The sequence below is a fragment of the Rhineura floridana genome, chromosome 4, assembly GCF_030035675.1.
Source record: "Rhineura floridana isolate rRhiFlo1 chromosome 4, rRhiFlo1.hap2, whole genome shotgun sequence".
NCBI classification, from domain to species: Eukaryota; Metazoa; Chordata; class Lepidosauria; order Squamata; family Rhineuridae; genus Rhineura; species Rhineura floridana.
The window spans coordinates 152966270-152991848 of record NC_084483.1 but is presented as its reverse complement, the minus strand read 5'-3'; the positions used below and the strand labels follow the sequence as shown (position 1 = coordinate 152991848).

Sequence of the window (25579 nt, the reverse complement as noted above, 5' to 3'; positions counted from 1 at the left end):
GGGAGGGAGGTATAAATAGAGAAACCCCTTTCCCCCCTATTTTTATGTCATATTGTATCACAATTTTTTTCCCTCAGCAGGGCACCTGTGGCTTTAATATCTACATCGCAAGCTGGAACTCAGCAGGCAAAATTAAAAGTTTCACCTGCTAATTTTTTTTGTTTGCTACACTGGACTTGTTTGCACATCACATTAAGCCATGCTTAATGGTTTGTTGTGATTGTGCCTTTCTGGTCTGTTTACCCCTCCCCACTAGCAAACAGAGGAAATAAACCACAATCCTTGGATCAGAATTACAGCCAAACCAAGGATCATGGTTTCTTTTGCTCCCAACAAATTACAATCTGTAGCTTGTTCTTAGTCTACTGACTGTTGTTTGTTGGAGTAAAACAAACCAGAAACTCTGATTTGGAAGTAAAGCTAAATCAGGGATTGGGATTTGTTTCCTCCCAGTGCGAGCGGGAGTAGCAGTAGAACCCTCTAAATCAGGTTCATGGTAAACCATTAAATATGGTTTGCTGTGATGTGTGAACTGTGCCATTTCTACCATGCCACTAATGGAAAAATTAACTAGACAATTAAGGAGAAGGAATGATCCCACCAAGGAGGACACATTTTATGGTAAGCAGAGCCGCCCCTAGGCACCGGGAAGCGGGGCAGTTGCCCCTGGCCCCACGCTTTGGGGGCCCCCACACTTGGCGATCTGCATATAAAAGCAGCAGCTGCGTCCTCCTCACGGCCACAGTAGCGAACTGAGGGGAGTGTAGAAATGAGCCGGGAGGAAGAGGTGCAGCGGAGGTCTCCTGATGGCCATGGTAGCGAGCCGGGAGGGAGAAAACCTTGCAGCGAGAAACGCTAAGCAAGTCTACAACAAAGGCTGCAAAAAAGGGAGCTAAAGCCAAAAAATACAAAGCCGCCGCCGCCAATGAAGGCTGCAAAAAAGGGAGCCGCAGCCGCAAGCTCCTAGCAGCCGAAATACAAAGCCTCCGCCGCTGCCTGGAGGAAAGGCTATATAGAGAGAGAAAGAATGTGGGGGGCCCTCAACTATGCTTTTGCCCTGGGCCCCGCACATGCTAAGGGAGGGCCTGGTGGTAAGTGTTTCTGCTTCATACATTGTGTAGCCAGTAAGGAACTTGTTGTCCCCCCCACTCCTCAACTCATGCCTCCCTTTGGAAGGATATGCTAGGATAATTTGTGTTTCCCTTCTTTGCGTTGCTGTATTATAAGTTTATGAGAATTCTGATTTTCACCTAATTTTTATATTAATTTGGGTGATGAAACACCGGCAAATATGTTTTTCAACAAGACAATTTTTTTTTCTAATTGGAAATATGGATGTCTGTATCCCATTAGTTTTTCTGGAACTTTATTTTGTGTTATTTTCTTCTGCATGGTTTAACTTTTATGATTTTTTTGTGTAAGGCATTGTATTTCCTATTCTTTTGTATTATAAAATCTTGAATAAAAATATTCTTTTTTAAAAAAAATCACCAATGCTGCTAAAGGCAATGGTGCCTTTTTTTTTGTTAATGGCCAAAAAGTAAAAGAGAGTTGATAAGTGACCTTGACATAGCATATAAGAACAGCCCCACTGAGTCAGACCCAAGGCGTTATCTAGTACATCCAACAGTGGCCAGCCAGGTCCTCCTAGGAAGCCCAGAAGCAGGGATTAAAAGCAACAGTCATTTCCTGTTGTATTTCCTTAGGAACTGGTATTCAGAAGCATATTGACTCTGAATTTGGAGGTTCTGGTTTAGCCTAACACAGGGAAATGAAAATGGTGCAGAACCTTTTTTCCACAGAGCAATCAAAGAAGGAAAGGGACACTAAGTTACATTCATCCTCCAACATATCTGGGCTTGCAGCATGCCCCTGAATTCTTTTGAACCACCTTTAGTGATGTACAGTCAGAGTCTAAGTGGAGGGTAACATTTAGTGGGTTGTTAATTATAAAATAACAGGCTTGCCAGGACAGGAGTCTTACTGGATTCTGCTCCTCACTTTCTGAGCAGCTTGTTCTGCAAACATTAACAGGTGATGATGCTCATCTCCATGCTGTGAGAAGCTTAATTTACTAAGTCCTGCATGTCAAGCTGCTGTTAAAGTTGCAAGAGAGGCCAGGTCATATTTTTCTGGTCAGTTAGCAACTTTATCAAATGATACCCTAACCAACAAAATAGACCAAAATTCTACTGAGCACTGCATATAGGTTACTAGCTGTTAATGCCTATCCTTGTGTTACACCAAAAATGGTTCTTTACATCTGGAGGAAGCTTCAAATACACACCAGATGGGAGACCAAGGTATAAGACAACATCTTTATTAATTATCAATATTTTTTGCAAAAGGAGACTAGGTTGTTCGGCTCGTGCCTGAAAACCAGTCTAAAGCATGATTACATAGTCACAAGTGATATATGCTTTCAAGCCCTCCTAAGACAGCCCCTCCCTCTTGTTAGTAACGTTCCAGGTTTCTCCATTGTCTTGCATTGAGCTAACGTCCTGGCCTTGAGCGCTCATCCGTGCTGCCTCTGCCTCCCCCTGGCACGATGCATTCCAGTGAGCCATTAGCTACTTAGATAGTGTCCCGTTACATGGGATGGGTAAACTAGCATTCAAGTATCAAACACCAACTGAACATTTAGCATCCACAGGCACCTTAGGAATTTTGTTTTTCTAGTTCTATGTTATCTCAAGTTAACACATTCTGTACCGTGTCAAATTAACACTACATACTACAATTCCCAAACTATATATGCCTAATTTCATTACACTTGTGTGGGCACTTGAGATTATCCTTTGAAGGATTGCCCTGTTCTGAACCTATTGAAGGTGAGCACTGACTTCAGGGGGTTAGGGGTGAATTTGTTTAGCCAGTCTTTTGTTCTGGTGATGCAGTCAATGGTGTTGTTGAGTCCTGTGCTAAGATTAAGAGCCTGAAGGTCAACTCCCTCAAAAGTACCTCCCTTTTAAAGAGTCCAAAGCAGGTTTGGAGGATAGAATTGATTTTTTCATTTCTTTTCATTCATATCTTTGTAAGAAGGGAGGCACTTCAGCAAAGGCACCTGTTGTTTATTGAACGCCCCAGGAAACTTTGTATGTGCTTCTTCTATCCTTCGGAATCCATGACACAGAAATATTAGCTGTGCATTTATCATACTTCAGGTGTTTCCTGACATTTAAGAAGAGCATGAGCTTTTCCCCTGCCCCCTCTCCCCAGTTTAGCAACAAGTGCAGGTACAGTTACATAAGTATCTTATTGTCATGCCTTGTAATTTCTTTGAAAAGTCTGTCAGGAAACAGGTGCTCTATCCTCTGGCTTTATTTATTTATTCAGAACATTTCTTGACCGCCAAATCAACAGATTCCTCAGGGCAGTTCACACAGAGCTCAATTATAATATTAAAACGTTGCATATGTCATTTCAATATCCTGCCTAAAAACTAGCACAAGCAGCATGGCAGCATTTAAAACCAGCAGAAACAAAAGGCAAACAAAGTATAGTTCTAAAAGGCCTGGGAGAATATTCTCTAACAGGCAAAAAAAACTCTGGCGGTTTAAGAACGTGCCTATAGCCAACAGATATTTCTATCAAACTTTAAAAAGCAGGGAAATTGGCCAGCTATAATGAATGCACCAGGGGAGCAGGAGACCTGAACTCCTCTCTGAGATATTGTACTGCCCTACAAATTTGTCAAAATGCAAACACCATTTGGGTTGGTCTTTCACAGTCCAATCCACTTTCTGTGTAGCTAGGAAGAATTTGGTAACATGTGCCTCTGAGCATATGGTGAGTGGTGGCAACACCTGCAATCAGCCCAAATAACAGAAACAAGATATGTGTGGTGCTGATCTTGTTTTAGCAGGGAGAAAGCAACAATATTAAGACAATTGATATAGCTCAGTCACTTTAAATATGTTTGATTTATTTTGCAATTTTAGTGAAGTTTCCTATAGTAAATCATTTTCTTTTGTTTCTGTGAATATGTGAAGTACAGCAACACTTTGCAAAATTTACACTAAAAAAACTCCAAAAACAATTGTGGAATAATTGTGGAAGACTTTCCTCTTCTCCCAGGCATTTTAGCATGTGTTTTTAAATTGCTTTTTAAAAATGTGTTTTTAAATTTGTATATTTGCTTTTAATGTTTTAAATTGTTGTAAACTGCCCAGAGAGCTTTGGCTATGGGGCGGTATACAAATGCAATCAATCAATCAATAGACACTGGCTGTTCTGCAGAATAGTATCCAGTGGACATGAAGAGTTTCTCAGTTTGCACAAGATAAAAGAGTGGGAGGTGAAATATATTCTAGCAAATTTCTAGGTGTGCTCTATTTTTTTAATTGACCATGCCCACCCTTGCTTAAGTGGAGTGGTTTAAGCATAGCAGGCTGAACACATGCCTAGCCAGCCAGGGCAAGGAAATTGTGGGCTGGAACACGAATCGCTACATCCCCATGACCAAGCTTGAAGTACTATTTTGCCATGGACACCGTCTATGTTGGCAAAAAGCTGGGGTTGCTCCTGTTCCCTTTCCTGCAGCGGGACTGGCAGGTGCAGTAGCAGCAGGACATCCCAGAGGCACCACACTTTGATGTCAGCTCATTGATGTAAGAACTAGTAGACATTGTTAAAACATTAGGAAAGTACTTATTGTTTATTGTTATTGAAAGATGTTGCTGTTGCTTTTTTAACAATGTTAATATTTTGTTATTTAAATTGTTGTAAACTGTATTGTTCTTTTCTGATGTGTATTTTGCATTTGTGTTTATTTTTTGTGAGCCGCCTTGAGGGCCTTTTTGGCCAAAAGGCAACATAGAAATAAGCCGTAACATAACATAACATGCATCTTGCTCAGACCAAGTTTGTTTTTTCCCAACAGATTCACTAAGTAGCAACACATTGAAATCAGTCTAATTTTACATCGTACTGCAGTTTCAGACTCAACTGTTAATGCACCCAAAATAGAAATAGAATATAACCCCCAGTATGAAACACAAAAGGCTGTCTTCACTATCATATCACATTGAAATTAATAAAAATAAATTTGACACAGATTTCTAGGATGAATAACAAGAGAAATACAATCTTCTAGGTTAGATTCTCTATAGAAACAGTAGTAACACAGGAAAGAAGCAAAGCAAGAAGAACATCAACATACAGGAAATACAGTTCTCAATCTTTGGAGATGCAGACCCGATTACAGGTGTTGCCACCACTCACCATATGCTCAGAGGCACATGTTACCAAATTCTTCCAAGCTATACAGGAAGTGGATTGGACTGTGAAAGACCAACCCAAATTGTGTTTGCATTTTGACAAATTCTCAGAGAGGAGGTCAGGTCTCCTGCTTCCTGGTGCATTCACTATAGCTGCCCAATTTCCCTGCTTTTTAAAGTTTGATAGAAATATCTGTGGGCTATAGGTACGTTCTTAAACCATAAGGGGTTTTTTTGCCTTTTAGTGAATTTCTCTGCTTTTTAATCCAGGAGGTAAGAAATGGGATCCTGTCTAAATTTGCTGAGAATGGATTGATCATTTGCATGTTTATTGAGTTCAGTGGGATTTACTCCCATGCAATTATGCTTAGGGTAGGTGAACCTAACCACAGGGAAGGGGGAGGGTGGGAGTGGGCAGGGCAGGGCAGGAGGACGAAGGGGTGGAGAGGAGAGGGTGAGGAGAAGGGGAGGGAAAGGAGGGGAGATGGAGAAGGAGGGGGAAAGGAAGGATCAATTATTTGCATGCTTATTGAATTCAGTGGGATTTTCTCTCATGCAATCATGCTTAGAATAGGTGAAAATGACCATGAGGGAGAAGGAGAATAGGGAGGGAGGGGGAGGAGGAGGAAAGGGCTGGGGAGGGATAAGTAGGGGAGGGGATAGGAAGGGGAGGATCAGGAGGGATAAAAGGGAGGGGGAAGGGAGGGTTGTTTGATCATTAGCATGCTTACTGAGTTCAGTGGGATTTATGCCTGTGCAATCATGCTTAGAATAGGTGAAACTGACCATGGGGGAGGGAGCTGTTAGGGATGAGGGGAAAGGGGGAGGGATGGGAGGAGATTGGGTGGGTTGGGCACTGAGCAGACGAAAAACCCCTTTTATTTCCAAAAGGAAAACATTGTGAATAGTATCATTCTTTTTCATGGTTTTCCCCATCTTTTTATTCTACAGCAGGCACTTGTAGCCTCCCACCCAAATTTAAACCAACGCTGTCCCTGGCCACATCCACAACAGACCTTTATTTCCCTTTAGATAGCCATGGTTTCTCCCAAAGAATCCTGGGAAGTGTAGTTAGTGAAGGGTGCTGAGAGTTGCTAGGAGAGGCCCTGTTCCACTCACAGAGCTTCAGTCAGAGCTGCTGACTGTTAAACCACTTTGGCCACTGGAGCTCGGTCAGGTGAATAGGAGTCTCCTCTCAGCACCCTTCACAGGTTTCCCCCCACCTTTTTATTCTACAGAGACTCATGTAGTATCCCACCCAAATTTAAACCAAAACTGTTGCTGGCCACATCCACACCAGACATTTATTCCACTTTAAACAGTCATGGCTTCCCCCAAGAATCCTAGGAAGTGTAGTTTGTGAAGGGTGCTGAGAGCTGTTAGGAGACACCCTATTCCCCTCCCAGAGCTACAATCCCCAAAAGAGGGGCTAACTGTTAAACCACTCTGGCCACTGGAGCTCTGTCAGGGAAATAGGAGTCCCCTATCAACTCTCAACACCCTTCACAAACTACACTTCCTAGGATTCTTTGAGGGAAGCTATGACTGTACAAAGTGAAATAAAGTTTTGGTGTAGGTGTGGCCACCTGATTAGCCAAGCCAAACAGCTGTGAGTCTGGCTTTTAGAGCACTGATAGTTCTTACTAAGCATGCCTATGCTATCATAGACTACAATGTTAAATTTCTTAAATTAATGAAAAATCAGCCATGCATTTTTTTTAACTTTTAAACTGCAGAAGATGAAGATCAGAGTATGGAGCAAGGTCAGTAATAGGATTACAGGTACTTTGTGAGCATGGCTGATTTTTAATTAATTTCAACAAATCATGAGACCACTGACAGAAAAAAAGTCCAAAAGGGGACTGGATTTTTTTCTCTTGTTTTACACGTTGAACTCTCAATTCTCTTTAGTCTTTTGTGCAAACTTTTGTGTTTTGTGAAAACTTAGAGGGTTGTTAAGCAAGTGTTTCTGAGTTCAGGACTGTAAGTTTTGTAATATTTTGTTTTGAAATGAGTTTATAGGAAGCAGCAGAATGGCATGGGGGTATTTTCAATGTAACATGGCAGAATATGAAAAATCGATACTGGCTATATTATACAGTCACTTTTGTGGCTGTATTAAAAAGGTCTTCACCCACCACTAAAGGAAGCTGAATGTAGATGCCAGGTAAGCCTTGTTAGAGAAGGCATTATAATTGGGGTGCCATCATAAAAAAAAGCCCTCTCCTTAGTAGCCACTGTCTCACTTCTTTAAGCATGGGAACCTGGAGAAGAGCCTCCTATTTTATTTATTTATTTATTTATTTAAAATATTTCTATCCCGCCCTTCTACCCTATAATAGGGCACGCAGGGCAGCTTACAAAAATAACATCAAACACGTACATAACAAAATTGTAAACAGTAAAATCACAAAAACACTAAAATTAATTAAAATACATAAAATACTATATATATATACACACACACACATATATAGATATATATAGGGGGTAGTACTAAAGGGACTACAAAGGTAAAATTTAACATAGAAGGCATAAAATCAGGGTCAGGCTCTACCTTCAGTCCCTCCCAAAGGCTCTCCGGAACAAGATCGTTTTCAGAAGTCTCCAGAAAACCGACAGAGAGGGAGCAGCGGACTTCTTGGGGTAGGGTATTCCAAAGCTTGGGGGCCGCAGCTGAAAAAGCTCTCTCCCGCATGCCTGTCAGTCTAACATCTTTTATTCCAGGCAAGCAGAGGAGACCAGAGACAGATTATCTTAAATCACAGGCAGGTACATATGGGCATAAGCAGTCCCTCAGGTATATTGGTTCAGGGCCGTTTAGGGCTTTAAAGGTCAGAACCAGCACTTTGAATTGGGCCCGGAAACAAACTGGGAGCCAGTGGAGTCAATAAAGCACAGGGGTGATATGCTCCCTGCGCCGTGTTCCAGTTAACATTCTGGCTGCTGCATTTTGAACCAGCTGCAATTTCTGAACTGTTTTCAAAGGCAGCCCCACATAGAGTGTGTTACAGTAATCAAGCCTCAATGTCACGAATGCATGTGTCACTGTGGCCAAGTCAACTGCTTCCAGGAACGGATGCAGATGGCAGACCAATTTGAGTTGGCCAACACCACTCCTGGCTACCGCAGCCACCTGATATTCAAGCAGCAGGGCAGGATCCAGGAGGACTCCCAAACTGCAGACCTGCTCCTTCAAGGGGAGTGCAACCCTATCCAGAATAGGTTGCAACTCCATCCCTGGTGCAGTTTTAACCTTGTCCAGCAGTACTTCCATCTTGTCTGGATTAAGTTTCAATTTGTTAGCCCACATCCAGCCCTTCACAGCCTCCAGGTACTGGTTCAGGATGAGCACTCCTTCCCTGCAATCCGGTGGTAGGGAGAGATAGAGCTGAGTGTCATCAGCATATTGATGACATTGTACTCCAAATCTCCTGATGACCTCTCCTAGCGGTTTCATATAAATGTTAAAGAGCATGGGAGACAGAATGGAACCTTGCAGTACCCTATAGGCCAACGGCCAGGGGGTCAAGCAGTAGTCTCCCAGCACCACTTTCTGGGTCCTGTCCATCAGGTAGGACTGGAGCCACTGTAAAACAGTGCCTCCCAATCCTATCCCAGCTTGACGGCCCAGAAAGATAACATGGTCGATCGCATCGAAGGCCGCCAAGAGGTCCAGCAGCACCAACAGGGATGCACTCCCCCTGTCTGATGCCCAGCGTAGGTCATCAAGCAGGGTGACCAAGGCAGTCTCTGTGAAGACCAGGGGAAGTTTCTGTATTTTAAAAGTACCAGAACCGTCTTACCCCCCCCCCACACACACACACACTCCTTTACATAAACAGATACACATGTTTAATAGAGCAGTGGACATCCCTGTAACCTAGCCAGGGGAAGAGCAGTTTTTTGTTTTTCTTGTTAGCTAGGCTGCTCAATTTGAAATTGATAAATTGTCAAGTAACGTTGGCTAATCAATGGGTAACGTAGGCTAATCAATGGTTTCCAGATTTTGTTTACACATCTTAGAAGAGTGGCAGCCAAATATGCTGTGTTGCTGAGTGACTGCATTTGTAAGAGTAGCGGCTGGCGTGGCGAGGCACTGCCACTCACCTCAACTCCAGTTGGTTGCATCGCTGCTGCTTACCAGGAGGGTTGAAGTCGGCACAGTGCAAACGCACCAGCAGAGCCAATCCAGGGCTCCTGCCTGCCTGAAATACTGGAGAGCACCTGCCAGTCAGTGTAGACAATACTGCGCTAGATGGAAAAGTGCTTTGACTCTGTACAAATCAGCTTCCTAAGTTCCTGTGATCCCATCTGGTGTATCGTTGTTTTTGAAACTTATCTACGCAACCTTATCACCCTGGTCAGGCTCAGAGCTCCCTATCTGCATGAGCAGGTGTGACCCTAGAAATGGGACAGCAAGCTAACTATGGAGCTGACAGATTCATCACATTCAGTGCAATCAAGCCACCTCATATTAGAATACTGTGAGCTGGGAGGCATATAAGGGAAGCCCAGGTGTGGGGTGCCTGCTAAGACACATCACCAGCAATCTCTAATGCAGCCTTTCCCAACCGGTGTGCCTCCAGATGTTGTTGGACCACAACTCCCATCAGCCTCAGCCATTGGAAATGGTGACTGAGGATGATGGGAGTTGTGGTCCAACAACATCTGGAGGCACACTGGTTGGGAAAGGCTGCTCTAATGAGCTGACCAGATCAACCCATGGTGGAAAGCATAATTCATCTGTGGGCTGACTTTAACTCATTTTACTTCAGTAGCCAAACCCTGAGGCTGAGAGTCCACTTGGTATGCTCAAACCAGAGCTACCTGATAGAGGAAATCAACATCCTTCAACAGTACATATCGTTCAGCATCTGCTTTCTCTTTATATTTACCTATTAAATAAAGCTAATGAATGACTGAGAATATTCTCAGGTATAGAACGTGGAAACTACACTTCCAGTGATATCTGGGATTCTATAGGAACATTTTATACTATGGGCCTATTTAGCCAATTTCCTTTCTATTCTTGCCCAAAACTAGACAAATACATTTGGCCCAGTTTTACATCAGGGAAAATTAAACTTCAGTGATTCCTGCCCATGTCAAACAATCACTGGAAAAGCTGAGAATGAGACTGTCATTTGGAATTTCTAGCAAATCAAACCACGTTGCTCTGTCTTGTTTATTTTGTTAAATGCTTAGGGGGCATATATGCCCCCCCCAATTTTGTTTTCACAATTAATGGGAGTCAGGTTAGGCTGAGAGAATGTGACTGGCCCAAAGTCACCCAGTAAACTCCAGGCCAAGTAGGGATTTGTATAATGATCTCCTCAGTCCTACCTGAGCAAGTCTACCAACTGCACTACAATGTTCTGCCAAAACCTTTGACTACTCACCATACTTGTCTGGGATTTTATATTCATCAGAGCTCTGTCATTAGAGCTACTATCTGCGTTGGCAATGTGTACTTTGCACCCTGCGCCATCCCCAGATCTGCTCCAGAATAAATTTCGGGAGTGTGCGGGGGATAGTGAGGAGGGGAGTCCTGTTGCGCAAGCAGAAGTAGTTCCGCTCACACAAAGATTTACTTAGCGCTGTGTCCTATACAAAGTCAAGCAGCCTATCTAGCCTGTACTAGTACTAGTTACATCCAGGCTAAACTACTATAATGTGTTTTATGTGGGGCTGCCTGGAATGTTCAGCTGGTGCAGAATGAGGCCACTTGTGTGCTCATTCAGGCTATAGGGTCAAAATATTTTACACCACTTCTATACCCGTTGCACTGGCTACCAATACATTTCCAAGCCCAATTTTGAGTGCTGGTTTTCACCTTTAAAGCTCTACACAGTTTATAATCAGGTTCCCATATGTACCTGTCTTGCTTTAAAATCAGCATAAGATGCCTTGCTCATTTGTCTGCTTTTAAAATCATTTAGGCTGACAGGCACTAGGGACAGGGGCTTTGCAGTGGTAGTCCTCAGATGCATATGGATTTCCCTTCTGTAGGAATGTATGGTTGAGCCCTTCAGCTGTTTAAACCCACCTGTTTAAAATGGCTTTAGGCTGATGTGTTAGCTGGATGTGCTGCTGCTAAATTGATTTACTGCTGTGGTTCAAAATGATTTTTAGTGGTTTATATTTTAATATGTTATTTGTTTTTTGTTTTTTTAGTTGGGTTGTATTCAACTAAGTCCAGCTCAGAGAAGACCCACTGAAACGACTGAACCTAAGTTAGTCATGTCTATTAACTTCAGTGGGTCTACTTTGAGTAGGACGAACATTGAATTCCACCCATTGTTTTATATTATGTTGTATTTTATGACTTTATTGTTGTTTGCTGCCCTGGGTGAACATTTTAAATACACAAGTAAATAAACTGTAAACAGTCTGGGACCAGGGTATCTCAAGGACCATCTTCTTCTTTATAAGCCTTCCTATCAACCACAATCAGCAGGAGATTCCTTCTGCATGCCTCACCACCATTTGAGGCATGGGTGGTGGGAAGGAGGTGATGGACCTTCTCTGTGGCAGCACCCAGAATATGGATCTCTGTGACTCAAGAGATTCATCTCCCCGCTTCTTTAATGATCTTCCACTGTCATTTGAAGATATCTTTCTTTCATTTTCTTCCTACCATTCTGGCACCTTAGTCTGTTCCTTGTAGGTTTATGATGTCTTGATTAATTTTAATATGCTTTTTATGTATTCTTTCCTTTGGTATGATACAAGCCACCTTCAGCTCTCCATTGGGATGGAAAGGCAGGATGAAAACTATTAAAATCCCTAAGCCACAGTCTGTTGTTGCTTGTGATATCTGTCAATTCCAAGGGAATAGAATTCTTTGTTTATTTAGGCCTTAAATAAATAAAGGGTTTTTTTATTTTCTTGGAACCAACATATTGCGCAAGCAACAATAGACTGTGGTATTTTAGATCAGATAGATTGGTGCTAACATTTGGAGGAAGGATTAGAGAGTTGGAGAGAACGTGACAGATACCCATGAGAATATGAATCAACATATTTTGGGCCACAAAGGAATATTGCTCCTTCAACTAATGTTGGTAGGGAAAGTTTAATTTCTGCTATTGAATGTGGCATGGCTCACTTGCTTTAGCCATCTGTATTACTGAACCTAGTTGGTTGTTGCCATACTAGTGTTGCCTGTGGGTTATTTCTTCACCCCAGTTTTTGGTCTAGATTCAGGATAAAATCAGCCTTGGTCACCCTGGTGAGTGACTTACACTGGGAACTACACAGGGGAGGGAAACTGTGGATTCTCTTGGACAGCACCGCATCATTTGATACCATTGGCCATGTCCTCCTGGGCCATTTTGCTGAGTTGGGCATGGGAGGCACAATATTGTGTTGGCTCCAGTCCTTCCTGGAGGATGGGTCCATGAAACTGCTTGAAAATTTGTACTCCCCCTGATGAAACATGTCTGTCCTTTGGTGGTTCTCCTGGACATGGGGCTGCCTGTGGAAGCACAAGTGGTGCTCGTGGCTAGGAGTGCCTTTTACAGCTGGGGCTGGTATCAAAATCAGATCTTGCCTCAGCAATCCGTGCTCTAACCACATTCAGGATAAACAATAGTAATGCACTCTGTGTGGACAGGCACTTTCAGAGGTCGGGGGACCCAGGCCACTTCCAGCTTTTGAGGCCCCTAGCCATAAAAATAAGAAAAAAAGGATGACACATGAAAACAAGATAAGGCACCGTCCCCTCCAGATATATAATTGGATTTTATTTAATTTAACAAATGCTTTTCTAGATTTTTTCTATGCAAATTTGCAAATTATTGAGGAAATAAATCTCGCTTTTGTGCAATGTCACAGTTGATGTCAGGCATATGACAAAATCTGTATCAGTTAACAAATTGCATCCCTCTCTTCTTTGCTTGAATTTGCAGCTCTGAGCCAAGAGAGTGTCACAATTTGGTCCAATCTGCCCCCCAAAAAGTGAAATTTATCAGATGCCAAAATATTAACAAGTGCCTAAATTTGAGGGTCCTTTTGAGCTTGAGGCCCCGGGCCAAATGCCCCCCCCCCCGGTCACCTTTTAAGACAGTCTGGAAACTTCAGCTGCTGCAGAATTGCTTTGTTACTAGTGTGTACATAGAGATCAAAGCATGTGACATCAATTCTACACTAGTTAAACAGGTTGCCAGTGCATTTCCAGGTCCAATTGAGAGTGACATTTTAAGCTTTAAACAGTTTTGAAGCAGAAGGACCGCCTAAACCAATATAAGCTTTCCTGTGTGTTAAGATGTTCCTCAGAGGATCTCCTCATCATGTTCATTTAGGAGATAGTGCCTTTTGTGTGGTGGCTCCCAGATTATGGAACTTCCTCCTCACGGAAGTACATATGGCTTCGACATTGTCAGTCTTTAAGCAGGCTTTTCAGACCATTCTTTCTTAAATGGAATCTCTGAGAAGTATAGATAATTTTGTTGGTTGGGTGGTACTTTATATTGACATTTACAAACTGTTTTTAACTGGCTTAGGTTTTAAAGGAGTGTCAATACCATTGTATTATTGTATGTTATATTTCATATATGTACTGTTTTACAGTGCTGTGTGCTGCTCTAGGAGGAGTATGCCCAGAATCCCAGTATGCAAATAAATTAAAAATAATAGTACTGTATGGCATTTCTTGGTACCTTCTGATTCTTGTATATGGCATAGTCTAATTTGAATGGTATGAGGATCTCTGTGGAATTTATCTGAATATGATAAAACCTTGCTTTATTGTATCTCTCCAGCTAGGACAGATGACTTCCAACCACTTGTAATCCTATAGTTTATGCCAGAGTACTAATTTTCAGATTGTATCCAGTCATAATTCCCAGAAACAATATGCAAGCAATGTATTGGCACATTGCTGCAAACTGCAGGACCTCCTCCTGGAATCATTGCATTTCAAATTACAGAGCAAATGGGCTTTTATATTATCAAGACCTTCAGTGTCCAACATGCTTCCTCTAGGTATTTGTATTTGTCCCCCCTCTCCCCCCCCCACGGGCTCCTGCTGGGAAGAAGGGTGGGATATAAATCAAATAATAAATAAATAAATAATATATATATAAAACATAGTACAATTTATTTAGGGACTAGACATACAATTTTTTAGAAGTCAGGGGTCAAGATAACTTTCAGATATTTTATTACACTGTCTTTTTTATTTGTAATCTGAAGACTGGAGTAGGAAATAAATGGCATTTCATCAAGCGTGTAGTACATGAGAGCTGTATTTGGCATTAAAGGAAACTGCAGGAGTAATGAGATGTTAATTTTTTAAAAATTGCCCTCCTTTATTTCTCTTTAAACTTCTTCGATGCACATTACTTACATGGTGAGCCCTTCATGGGTAGCAATGGATTCACCTTTGGTAAAACAGCTGTGACCCTGAATTTACAGAACAGGATATTTTAACACAAGTAACAAATGTTTTTATCATTATCATTGAGACTGCATTGGGTACTTCTGTTTCTGTTGATTTGTTTTATTTTATTTTTTGGTTATTTGCCCTGTAGTCCCCCCAGTGGTGGAGCCAATTTCCCAGGATATCCGGCAAGCCATGGGACGGAGTGTCACCCTTCGCTGCACCATGCTAAAAGGGAGCCCAATGAAAGTGGCTACAGCTGTCTGGAGATTCAATGGGAGTCTGTTGACATTGCCTCCAACAGAGCAGCAGGACTTCTCTGAATATAAGGTGGACAGTGTGAGCCGGGAGACTAGTGGCAACTATGAATGTAGCATTTCCAATGACATTGGGGTAGCAGCCTGCCTTTTCCAGGTGTCTGGTAAGTCCTACAAAAAGCATCCATCTTTTTAGTAGGTTTTGATGTGATTAGAGTCAACTAATAGTTGGCAAAAGGAGGAGAGGTCACTGTACCCATGATGCTTGTTACTATAGTAGAACTTACTCATTCCGTGCTGTTCCACACTCCAGTGAATGTCAGCCCCTCCGTGCTGCACATCCCAGGCCCAATTTCCAAGTTTAATTTTGCTGTGTGGGTTGCTGTGACAAAGGGAACTGCATGAGGAGCCATTATCATCTGTGTGAAGCTGCTTCCCATGTGGTTGTGGTGACTTCAGCCACAACAATGCAACTACCAGTGAATGGGGTCGCGATTGAAACCATTTGAACCCTGTAGGAAGCCACTCTACACAAACAACTTCCTGCATTCTGGAGCACCCACACAGTTCCATCTGTATTGGAAACCATCGTGTAGGGTGAATGCTTGAGTCCAATTCATATTTGATAATCCCATTGCCCACTGTGCTTTACACTTCAGCCCATCTCTCTGTTTGGGATCAACAATTGTGTCATACTCCATAGTGACACATTCACTCAGGTCCCCTGAGCTTCAGCAATCAAGTGGACTAACAGTCTCAGAAAACAAATCATTTCTCAGTTCATGTCACAATCCAGCATGGAATTAAATATGCTCAGGCCTATTGAGAACAATAAACCTAAGTCTGTATTGGATTGTGTTACTTGAGTCTATGGCCACACCCTGTATGCTTTTAGAGATTCTGAATATACATCCCCTGCACAAAGTCAAAGGACACGTCTGTGATTTTTTTCTCTTTTTATTAAAGTTATAGATACATCAAAAGCAATGTGCCTCGTTAACCTAACTACGCTTTCTAGAAACTTTTGCCCTGAACTAACACTAACTAAGCATGTCTTCGTGGCTCTAAGACATTGACTCAGCAACTGGGTTTCCCCCCCTCCCAAGTCCCCTTAAGTAGGCTTGGATCTCGCGCATACACACAGGGTCCTCCTCAGCTCAGACTGTTGAACTTTCTGCCTCAAACACCTCTGAGTGTGGGACAAAGATGGTTTGATCTCAGCTTCCATCTCCAACAGAGGGGGGCTGCTAGTTGACAGTTCTGGCAGGGGAAGCTGGTCATTGCTCGCCTGGGAAACGTCTGATGTGCAGGGTTGAATCTCTGACTGTGGCGGCGCCGGCACTGGCAGCACTTCCACAGGGGGATCAGGAGCTGAGGGGGCGGGAAGAAAAAAGGAAAAGAAAAAAACCCAGACACTTTCACTGTGGACTGGTACAACGTTGTTGTGTACACCAACAAGTCAAGCAATGACAGGAAGGTTCAGGAAGCATGCAGAGGGATTTGTACTGTATGACTGTAAAAGGACTATTTTGTCAGAACTCAGTGTTGTAATATCCCCATCTTTGTTATACTTACCAGCAAGATTTTGAAAAAGTTATGCAATATGTCAAACCAATAATATCCTGAAATTCTGTACTTTTGTTTTTGGTTATGTTAAGTGTTGAACATTTTAATAAAGGTAAATACACACACACACACAAAGCACCTACACTTTTACAAAAGAAATTTATGTGCATTTAATACACAGACCAAATGCACTAGCCCTTTCCATCACCCATGGATAGCAACTGCTGTTTTTACACAGCTGCAATCCTCTCAGTGTCCATTTTAATATATTGTTCCACACACATAATAGGGCTAATGCATGGAGATGGAAGGAATGAAGGTCAATAGTCATCTGATTCTTTCTGTGCCCCCAAATAGCTGAAACAACACTCCATGGGTGACAGGGAGAAAATTTCAAAGGATCAAATGTACTTGAATATTAAATCACTGGATCTTCCATCTTGGGAATCGATTAATTAAAAAATTGGATATTATGCAAGATAATGATTATCATCTGTTCTGATTTTATTTATAAATCTGTTATGAGACTTGACTTCACAGTCAATACAAGATGAATAAGCAACAATTAGTCTCCAAGGTGGCTCTGAATCTCTGGCATACACACAAATCTGAGTCAATAAAAATAATAGGAGAAAGGGGATCAGAAGTAAACATCAATATTACCATTGTAAGTTAATAAAAATAAGCATTGAATCATTTCCATTTAATTATGGCAGAGAAGAATGTCTGAGGCTATAATTGGAGTTGGATGAAATAGCATGGAAAAGGGTGGCACTTCGGGAATGATGACTGGCAGTGGGGTATATCGGGTGTCTTGGACTCTTTCCAGTTATACAGCTGCTGTGGCTTTTGGTTGGGCAAATCCTAGCAAATGACAACAGTTTGTAATCAAGAACATCTACTGAGGGAAATATTTCAGTATTGAGACGTGCCATCGAATTTTCAGTCTAAAGATGTCTTCATCATCTACCCCTAATTTCTTCTAATCTGAAAGTAGTTGAGTATTTAATTAATACTACATTTTTTGGCTTCTGAGGTTTGAGATGGTTAATTCAATATTGCTATTATTATTATTATTACTACTACTACTACTACTACTACTATTATTATTATTATTATTATATCCCGCCCTTCCTCCCAGCAGGAGCCCAGGGTGGCAAACAAAAGCACTAAAAACACGTTAAAACATCATAAAAACAAACTTTAAAATACATTAAAACAAAACGTCTTTAAACACTTTTTAAAAAAAGCTTTGAAGACATCTTTTTAAAAAAAGAAAAAAAGGTTAAAAACATATTAAGAAAGGGTTAAAAACATATTAAAAAGCAATTCCAACACAGACGCAGACTGGGATAAAGTCTCAACTTAAAAGGCTTGTTGAAAGAGGAAGGTCTTCAATAGGCACCAAAAAGATAACAGAGATCGTGCCTGTCTAATATTTAAGGGGAGGGAATCCCACAGGGTAGGTGCCACCACACTAAAGGTCTGTTTTCTATGTTGTGAAGAACAGACCTTCTGATAAGATGGTATCTGTAAGAGGCCCTCACCTGCAGAGCACAGTGATCGACTGGGTATATTAGAGATAAGACAGTCTTTCAGGTATCCTGATCCCAAGCTGTATAGGGCTTTGAATACCAAAACTAGAACCTTGAACTTGGCTTGGTAGCAAATGGGCATCCAGTGAGGTTCTTTTCAGCAGCAGGGTGACATGTTGGCGATACCCTGCCCAAGTGAGCAGTCTCACCACCACACTTTGCAGTAGCTGCTTTTGGACACATCTCAAGAGCAGCCCCACATAAAGTGCATTACAGTAATCCAGCCTGGAGGTTACCAGTGTGTGGACAACTGTGGTCAGGCTATTCCAGTCCAGAAACAGACGCAGTTGTCTTACCAGCTGAAGCTGGTAAAAGGCACTCCTAGCCACTGAGGTCACCTGGGCCTCTAGTGACAAAGATGGATCCAGGAGCACCCCCAGACTATGGACCTGCTCTTTCAGAGGGAGTACAACCCCATCCAAAGCAGGCAACTGACCAGTTATCCAAACTCGGGAACCATCAATCCACAGCACCATATCCTTAGAGGCACATGTTACCAAATTATTCCAAGCTACACAGGAAGTGGATTGGACTGTGAAAGACCAACCCAAATGGTATTTGCATTTTGACAAATTTGTAGGGCAGTACAATATCTCAGAGAGGAGGTCAGGTCTCCTACTCCCTATAGCTGGCCAATTTCCCTGCTTTTTAAAGTTTGATAGAAATATCTGTTGGCTATAGGTACTTTCTTAAACCACAAGATTTTTTTGCCTATTGGTGAATTAAAATGATAGGGTTGTAAACAACTTTTAACAATATCAAGTGCAGATCCCTACTGTAACAGAAATGACTAGATCCAAATAATTCTGGGTGTGTTCATTCAGATTGTCCTTAAAACCAGCAATAAAAAATATTCCATAATATCTGAGGGTAGTTAATTTCATCACTCAACAGTAATTCCAAATGGTATTTTCCTCTCTGATAGTCACTACATGTTCTGCAAGTTGAATACACTGCCGCCTCATGCTTTTCTCTTGCACTTATGGAACAATTCCTTTTCCTCCTCCTCTTCCTTCTCCTTTATACATTTGAAAATTCAGTCCCATACCCAGGTCTAGTCCAGCTTGTTCCATCAGTCACATCACATTTTGTTCCATAGAAAGTTTCAATTCTGTTTATTTATTTGTCATATTTAGTTGTTCCCCTCGAAAACACACACACACACACACACACACACACGACTAAAGACAGCATTGTTTATGCATGTCTCTTATCTTACACTGTGAGGAGTGGATTCTGTTTGATATTTAAATGCATGGTGTGAAGCATCATGGATACAACAACATATCCAAAGTGCACGCTGTTGGTGATTTTCAGCAACATGCTTTCAGCTGCCACCACAAAGGAGCAGTGCTAAAGTATGGATATTTCTTAGGGTCCTCTTCAGTGGCTGCATCCTGTTCCCTTCCTGCTATTTATTTCCCCAGGTAAAAAGATATTCTTCTGGGTTAGGTATCTTTGGGATAAATTGTTTTGTTACAAAGGATGGTTTTAACCTAAAATGAGCAGCACTTGCCACAAAAGAGGCGAGTGTAATGACAAGGTCACTAACATTTCAGTCTTGTCTTGTCTCAATCACTGTCTCAGGCAGGAGAGAGATCAGAGCTGGTTCAACTGTAGTTCCAAATGCATTCCTAGCTCAAGAGATTGAATGCAATTTGGTGCTGCCTTGTTAGGGTGTCTGGATTTCAATGTAGACCACCCAGAAGTTCAAAACGTAGATATTAAGGCAACATGGTTTATGGATGGTTAAAATGCAAAAAAGCAGCTGCTCAGAGTGGTTAATTAGATGTGACTGTGAAAATATCAAAGCATTTGATGAATTGGAGACATGGAGTTTTGCAGTCCTCACTACATCATTTTATAACAAGTTTCCTCCAATTTTTTCTCTCCCTTTTCCTTTTTGCCCCTTTCCGCTTCTCAGCTAAAGCTTACAACCCAGAGTTTTACTATGATACCCCTAACCCTACCAGGAAACATTCCGAGAACTACTCCTATGTCTTGCAGTGGACCCAGAAGGAGCCCGATGCTGTTGATCCCATCCTAAGTTACCGGCTAGATGTCCGTCAGGTAAGACCAAGCCCATGTTCACCGTCTTAAGCATCATTGGATTTTTGATCCAATTAGCCTTTAGTGTTAAAACTGGAGGACTTCTATTCTTTTTAAACTGAAATTGTGTCACCTTCCATTGGAGAGTGGGAGCTGCTGTTTCCAAAACAGACTGGAACTAAGTGCATGGCTCTTCTTTTCCCATTTTATGGAGCTAAGAAGGCAGTTGTATGGTTTGGTCCTCATTTTAAAGTCTGATGTTGTAAATGATTGAAAGCTAAAAAAGCCTGCTGCCCCCCTTGGAATTCTTGGTGTTCTGAATAGGGCTGTAAAAGAAACAAAATCGTGTAGTCGGTAATCGTATTGTAGATTTTATAGGTCAACAATTTAGACGAGTGGAATTTCAGACTCTTCACTTTAAACAAATAAAGGATTATAAATTGGAGGGCTTTCCAGGCTGGACCTGCAGGGGAAAGCCATTGGCTGTTCATGTAGTACAAAGACCTTCATCAAGTTGTCATAATACTGGAATGTTATTAAACTCTGCTGGAGCAAGGTGTGGGACAAAAGGACCATTGAGCATAAAGGGGAATAATAAAGGATACTACCAGGAGAAAGAAAATGGTATCAGATATGGTAGCCATAAAAAGGTGTTTTGTGTTGCTTATAAATAGGTTATGTGTGTGTGCACGCGCACATTCTGAGCAAGGACTGGTGAATCAGACAGAGGATCACCTCAGCTTTCAGTCAAACTAAAGTTCTTGGGTGTAAGCAAGTTGCTACCCATAAAAGTCAAGGAGATGACTTTGGGTTAAATGTAAGAAACTGGGCTTAATTGGATTGTTTCACATTCATAAAAAAGACATCCAGCCCATCTCTTCTGGCTAAAAGCCAGAGGAAACATAACAAGATTTTCCAGGTGTCAGGTGCTACAAAGTTCTTTTCCAAGGGTGTTAAAGGAAAAAACGAAAAAACTGATGAGAATAAAGATCTTTCAGATAGTGCAAACATATATAGGATATAGTTTTCATGATGCATTTAGACCAGGGTTTTGTAAGGGGCCCATGGGCCTCACTGGCAAAAAGGACCCTCTCATACCAGCCCAGTATGCCTCTGGAAGGAGAAGAGACGTCCCAGGGCCAATCAGGAGCAGGGACAAGAGGGCCATTTAACCTGTGCCTCAATCTCAAAGGGGCCTTAAATTAAACATTTTTTTGGCATTTAATGTTTTACAACTTGTTTTTGTGTACATCAGACCAAAATGTGACACATACTCTCAGCTCAGAGCTACAAATGTAAGCAAATGAGAGATGGACTATGGTAAAAGATTCTTTTTTTGTATGTCTTATTTTTATTATGGTTGGGAGCCCCCAAAATGGGAAGTGGCTGAGGCCTCTCTGGACCTCCGAGAGGGTCTGCTTGGTGGCTAAAGAATGAGACAGGTTCAGAAGAGTAATTATGCTTGGCAATTGTGCCTTTGGCTTTGTGGGAGATGATTCTCCCCTTAGAAACTACCTTTACGTTTTGTTGTTGGACAAGTGAACTTCCACTCAGGGAAATGCAGAGTCACCCTATGTAGTCCACACACCTGGATTGACAATGCTTTTAGCAGCTGCAGTTGGGAATGGCATTTGACCTTTGTCCCTAAAGACCATGTGGACATTCAGATACTAGTCAATGCCAAGATGAGGGTAGAAACAGAAGTCACCAAGTTGATAGTCCTCTTCTGACATTAATGCACCCATTGGGGACATACCAAGTGGCCCTGCCCCTTAGCCTTCATAGAAACATTTTAATCCCCGGCATCTCCAGGTAGGGGCTGGGAGAGACTCCTGCCTGAAACCCTGGAGAGCTGCTGCCAGTCAGTGTACTGACAGAGCCTTCACATATCCAGCTGTACGTGCAAAGTCTCTGTTAGCACAGATAGTTGTGCGGGTTGCACAAAGGATGGGGCACATCCCCACTCCCAGTTTAAGTAACATGGCAGCATTATCACCTGAAAAGGGCTGATGTTAGAACCCTTTTCTTCTTTCTGACATAAATTGTCTCAGAAGTAGCTTGTGAAATGCTTCCAAAAGCAGTTTCAGCTTATTTAGGACATTTATTGTGGCTTAGTCTTTAATATGCTTAAATTATGGATTTTGCCTATGAATTGACACACTATGAATTGACACACTGAGTAAAAACATCTAGCTAAATTCTGAACAGTGGAAGCCGTTATTGTATTCTAATAGAATTTGGCCTGGGTTCTGATTAAACTAAAGCAGAATATGTTTTGGTCTTTATCTTTAAATTAGGAACCTTGCTCATATTAATACAAATTTAACTTCTAAATTCTTATCTGGTAATTGCTAATAGAAGCTACAGTAATTTTCATTAATGCATTTTCTAGCTATTGAATTCAAATATTTCACGTTATACTTGTCTGCCTTTGACCATTTGAACTTAATCAATCTCACTGTATGCTACACTTCTATTTATAAGAAATCAATGTACCTTTAAGGCTTATTCTGATATTGCTATTGGCATCCTTAGAATTTTAGTAAAAAGTACATTGATCTGTTTGGTGTTATTATTGACTGACATGTTAGAGTACTTGAGACTAGGAATGGATGAATCTGTCACCTTCAATTTCTGTCAGTTTCTCATTTTTCCAATCAAGTTCCATTCTCAACATTTCCGCATCAATCTGCCATTTTTAAGGCCTCATGAGAATTTGTCAGCATTTTAGAGTGCATTTCTCTTAATATATACATTTTTGCCAGCAATTTCCCCTAAAATAATGCAATTTTGTATGTTATTTTCACTTATACATACACATAGTTACGCACACTTTCCCCTAATGTAAACATGGTATACACTTTATTTAGTTGAATACTATCCCAAAATTCAGAGAAGTGCAAATTTTGAAGGAAATCTGCACTTTAGTTTGTGTATTGTTTTGGGAAGCATGAATTAGTTAATTTCATGTTAAAATGCAAACAAACAAAAGTTCTCCCTCATTCCTACTTGAGATCAGGTTTTTGGTATGCTCACTGAACCTGAAAAACAGAAAGTTATTAGGTCCAAAGCATCCATGTAGCACATTCCTAGCTGCCATGTTTCCTTATATATGTACACATATATACAACAAAGTACAATAACCAAGCATGGTGGAGCCAATTGCAGGGACAGCACTCTATGGAAATATGGGATCGGAAACTGGTCACTGACCACCAGATGTAGCATGTACATTGGACAACACAATGTTCCTGAGCTCTAACTTGCGTGTTAGGATAGTCTGTTTTCCAGTTTGATTACCTTAAAACTGAATTTGAAGCTTACAATGTGAAACAGCAGAATCCTCTTTTCAGACTCCTTAAACAACAGTCGTAGAATCATGGAGGATGCCTTGTAAGCCATCTAGTGCAACCTACTGCTCAATGCATGATATCCAGAAGTAAGGGATGGTTGTTCAGCCTCTGTTGAAGAAAGCCCACCACTCTTCTAGAAGATTGGTTCCACTGTTGAACTGGTCTGTCAAGAACTTTCTCCTAATGTTCAGCTGAAATCGTCATTCCTGTAATGCAAGCCCTGCCCTCTGTGGCAGCAGAAAATAAGTCTCTGCCTTCTTCTATGTGATAGCCCTTCAGATATTTGCAGAGCACTATTATGCTCCTCAGGCTAACCGTAACCAGTTCCTTCAATCTTTGATCATAGGATGCATTTTCCACTCTACCTACCATCTTCATCCTTCTCTGAACCCATTCCAATTTCTCTATAACCCTTCTTAAATGTATGACACCCAGTACTCCAGATGAGGTCAGAGTAAAGTGGGAGTATTACTGTTCTAGTGGAAAGGCTTTAGTCCTCTTCTGCCACGACTGCCGGTATAGATAGGCCAGCCATGCAAGGGGCTCTGAGGAAGGCTGCCACCACACTTCTATTATGTTCCCTCTAACCCTGGGCAGAAATGTAACCTGAGGGCACAAAGGCATCCAGTTTCCATCCATCTCTCACTGGAGCCTGCTTGTCTCTGTCAAACTCCGCTGATACACATGCATAGCATGAAACCAAATGGTCTAGGCATGTGAGGGGTAAATAACCGGACACAAATGCATGGACAAAGCTCAACAGCCAACATGGTTAGATGAAGAGGGGATCAAGGAAGGTGGCCAGCATTCCATTTGCCTGTCTCCAATACTGTAGAGCCTCACCAGATTTCCTCAAGCATGATACTGAGAGGTTTTGAAGGTACATTAGAAAATTCCTTTAGTACCCTAGGATGCAATTCATCTGACCCTGAAGTCTTAAATTCATGTTAGGTATCTTTGTATCTCCTGAATAATTTCTTATCAATCTTGAACTGCAGTCCTGGTCCCTCACCAAACACATTACTTATGTGAAGTTGCATGCAGCTCAGCTTTTGGGAGAAATGCTACCTTCCCTTTCTCATAATATTTCCCCATCCTCACTGAACAGCAGGCCTACCATTTCCTTCCTCTTCAAGCATACAAGAAACAATCTTTTTTGTTGACCTGAGCATCCTTTGCCAGTCTCAGCTCATTCTGAGGCTTTCAGACACCATCTGGATTACTTATTTGTACTCATCCTTAGAGATCTGTCCTTCATTCAGTTTCGTATACATGTCCTTTTTTATTTTCAGCTCCTCAAATATTTTTGTGCAGCCACATTTGCTTTTTTTTAGATGTCTCACTTTCCCCCAAAGTTCCAGCTACTTTTCGCTCATTAAGCAACTCTTCCATATTGTTAAGATCAACCGGGGGATAGCGATCCCTTCCTTCACCTTCTGAAAGAGGAAGTTGTCAGCAAGTCATGTTAGGAATTTGCTGGAGATCCTATGCTTATCAGAGTTTGTCTCCTAGCAAATAATCAGGGTAGTTTGAAGTCTGTCCCTCATTATTTATTTTATTTATATACAAATTTCTATCCCATCCTTCTAGTGTCTGTGCATCACTCATAAGTATTACTAATTCTTGTTTCCCTGAAACATGTGTAATTTATTTCAGAAAAGCATCATCTCCTTGTTTCAACGCTCTATGGTACTCTGACCCCAGTCTTGGTTTTATTTATTTCTCCATTTCTTTTTTTAACTGGATGCTCTCCCACAGGGCTACTTTGTTTACTCTCTTGTACACATTTTTGCCGTATAACACCATTTCCCCTCTCTTTCTGTTGCATCTGGTTTTTGTTTGTTTAACAAGTTATATTTTTCAATTGCTATATTCTGATCATAGGAGTCATCTAGTCAAGTCTCAGTTATACATATCAAGTTGCATTTATCTTCTTGTACTAGGAGTTCAAGCTCTTCTTGTTCACACACACACACACACACACACACACACACACACACACACACACACACAGACTGTGCATTAGTGTAAAGGCATCAAAAGCCTTGGGTATTCATCTCCAATGTTTCCCCTGGTATTTCATTGTGGGGTTTGAGAGGCACTCCCTGTCCTAGGCACCTTACAGAGGTGTTTTTTTTTACTTCTTTATTGGAGA

General features: G+C 41.5%; 1 protein-coding gene across 4 annotated transcripts in view; it reads left to right on the top strand.

The window, feature by feature from the left end:
- Positions 1–25579, top strand: part of MDGA1 (MAM domain containing glycosylphosphatidylinositol anchor 1) — a 399800-nt gene that overhangs the window by 242796 nt on the left and 131425 nt on the right. For 3 of the 4 annotated variants that reach the window (XM_061624886.1, XM_061624885.1, XM_061624887.1), the window contains exons 9-10: positions 14756–15025; positions 19947–20092. In XM_061624886.1, coding sequence (XP_061480870.1) covers positions 14756–15025; positions 19947–20092 — 416 coding nt within the window. The remainder of the gene's footprint in view (positions 1–14755; positions 15026–19946; positions 20093–25579) is intronic. The other variant, XM_061624888.1, reaches the window with a different exon arrangement.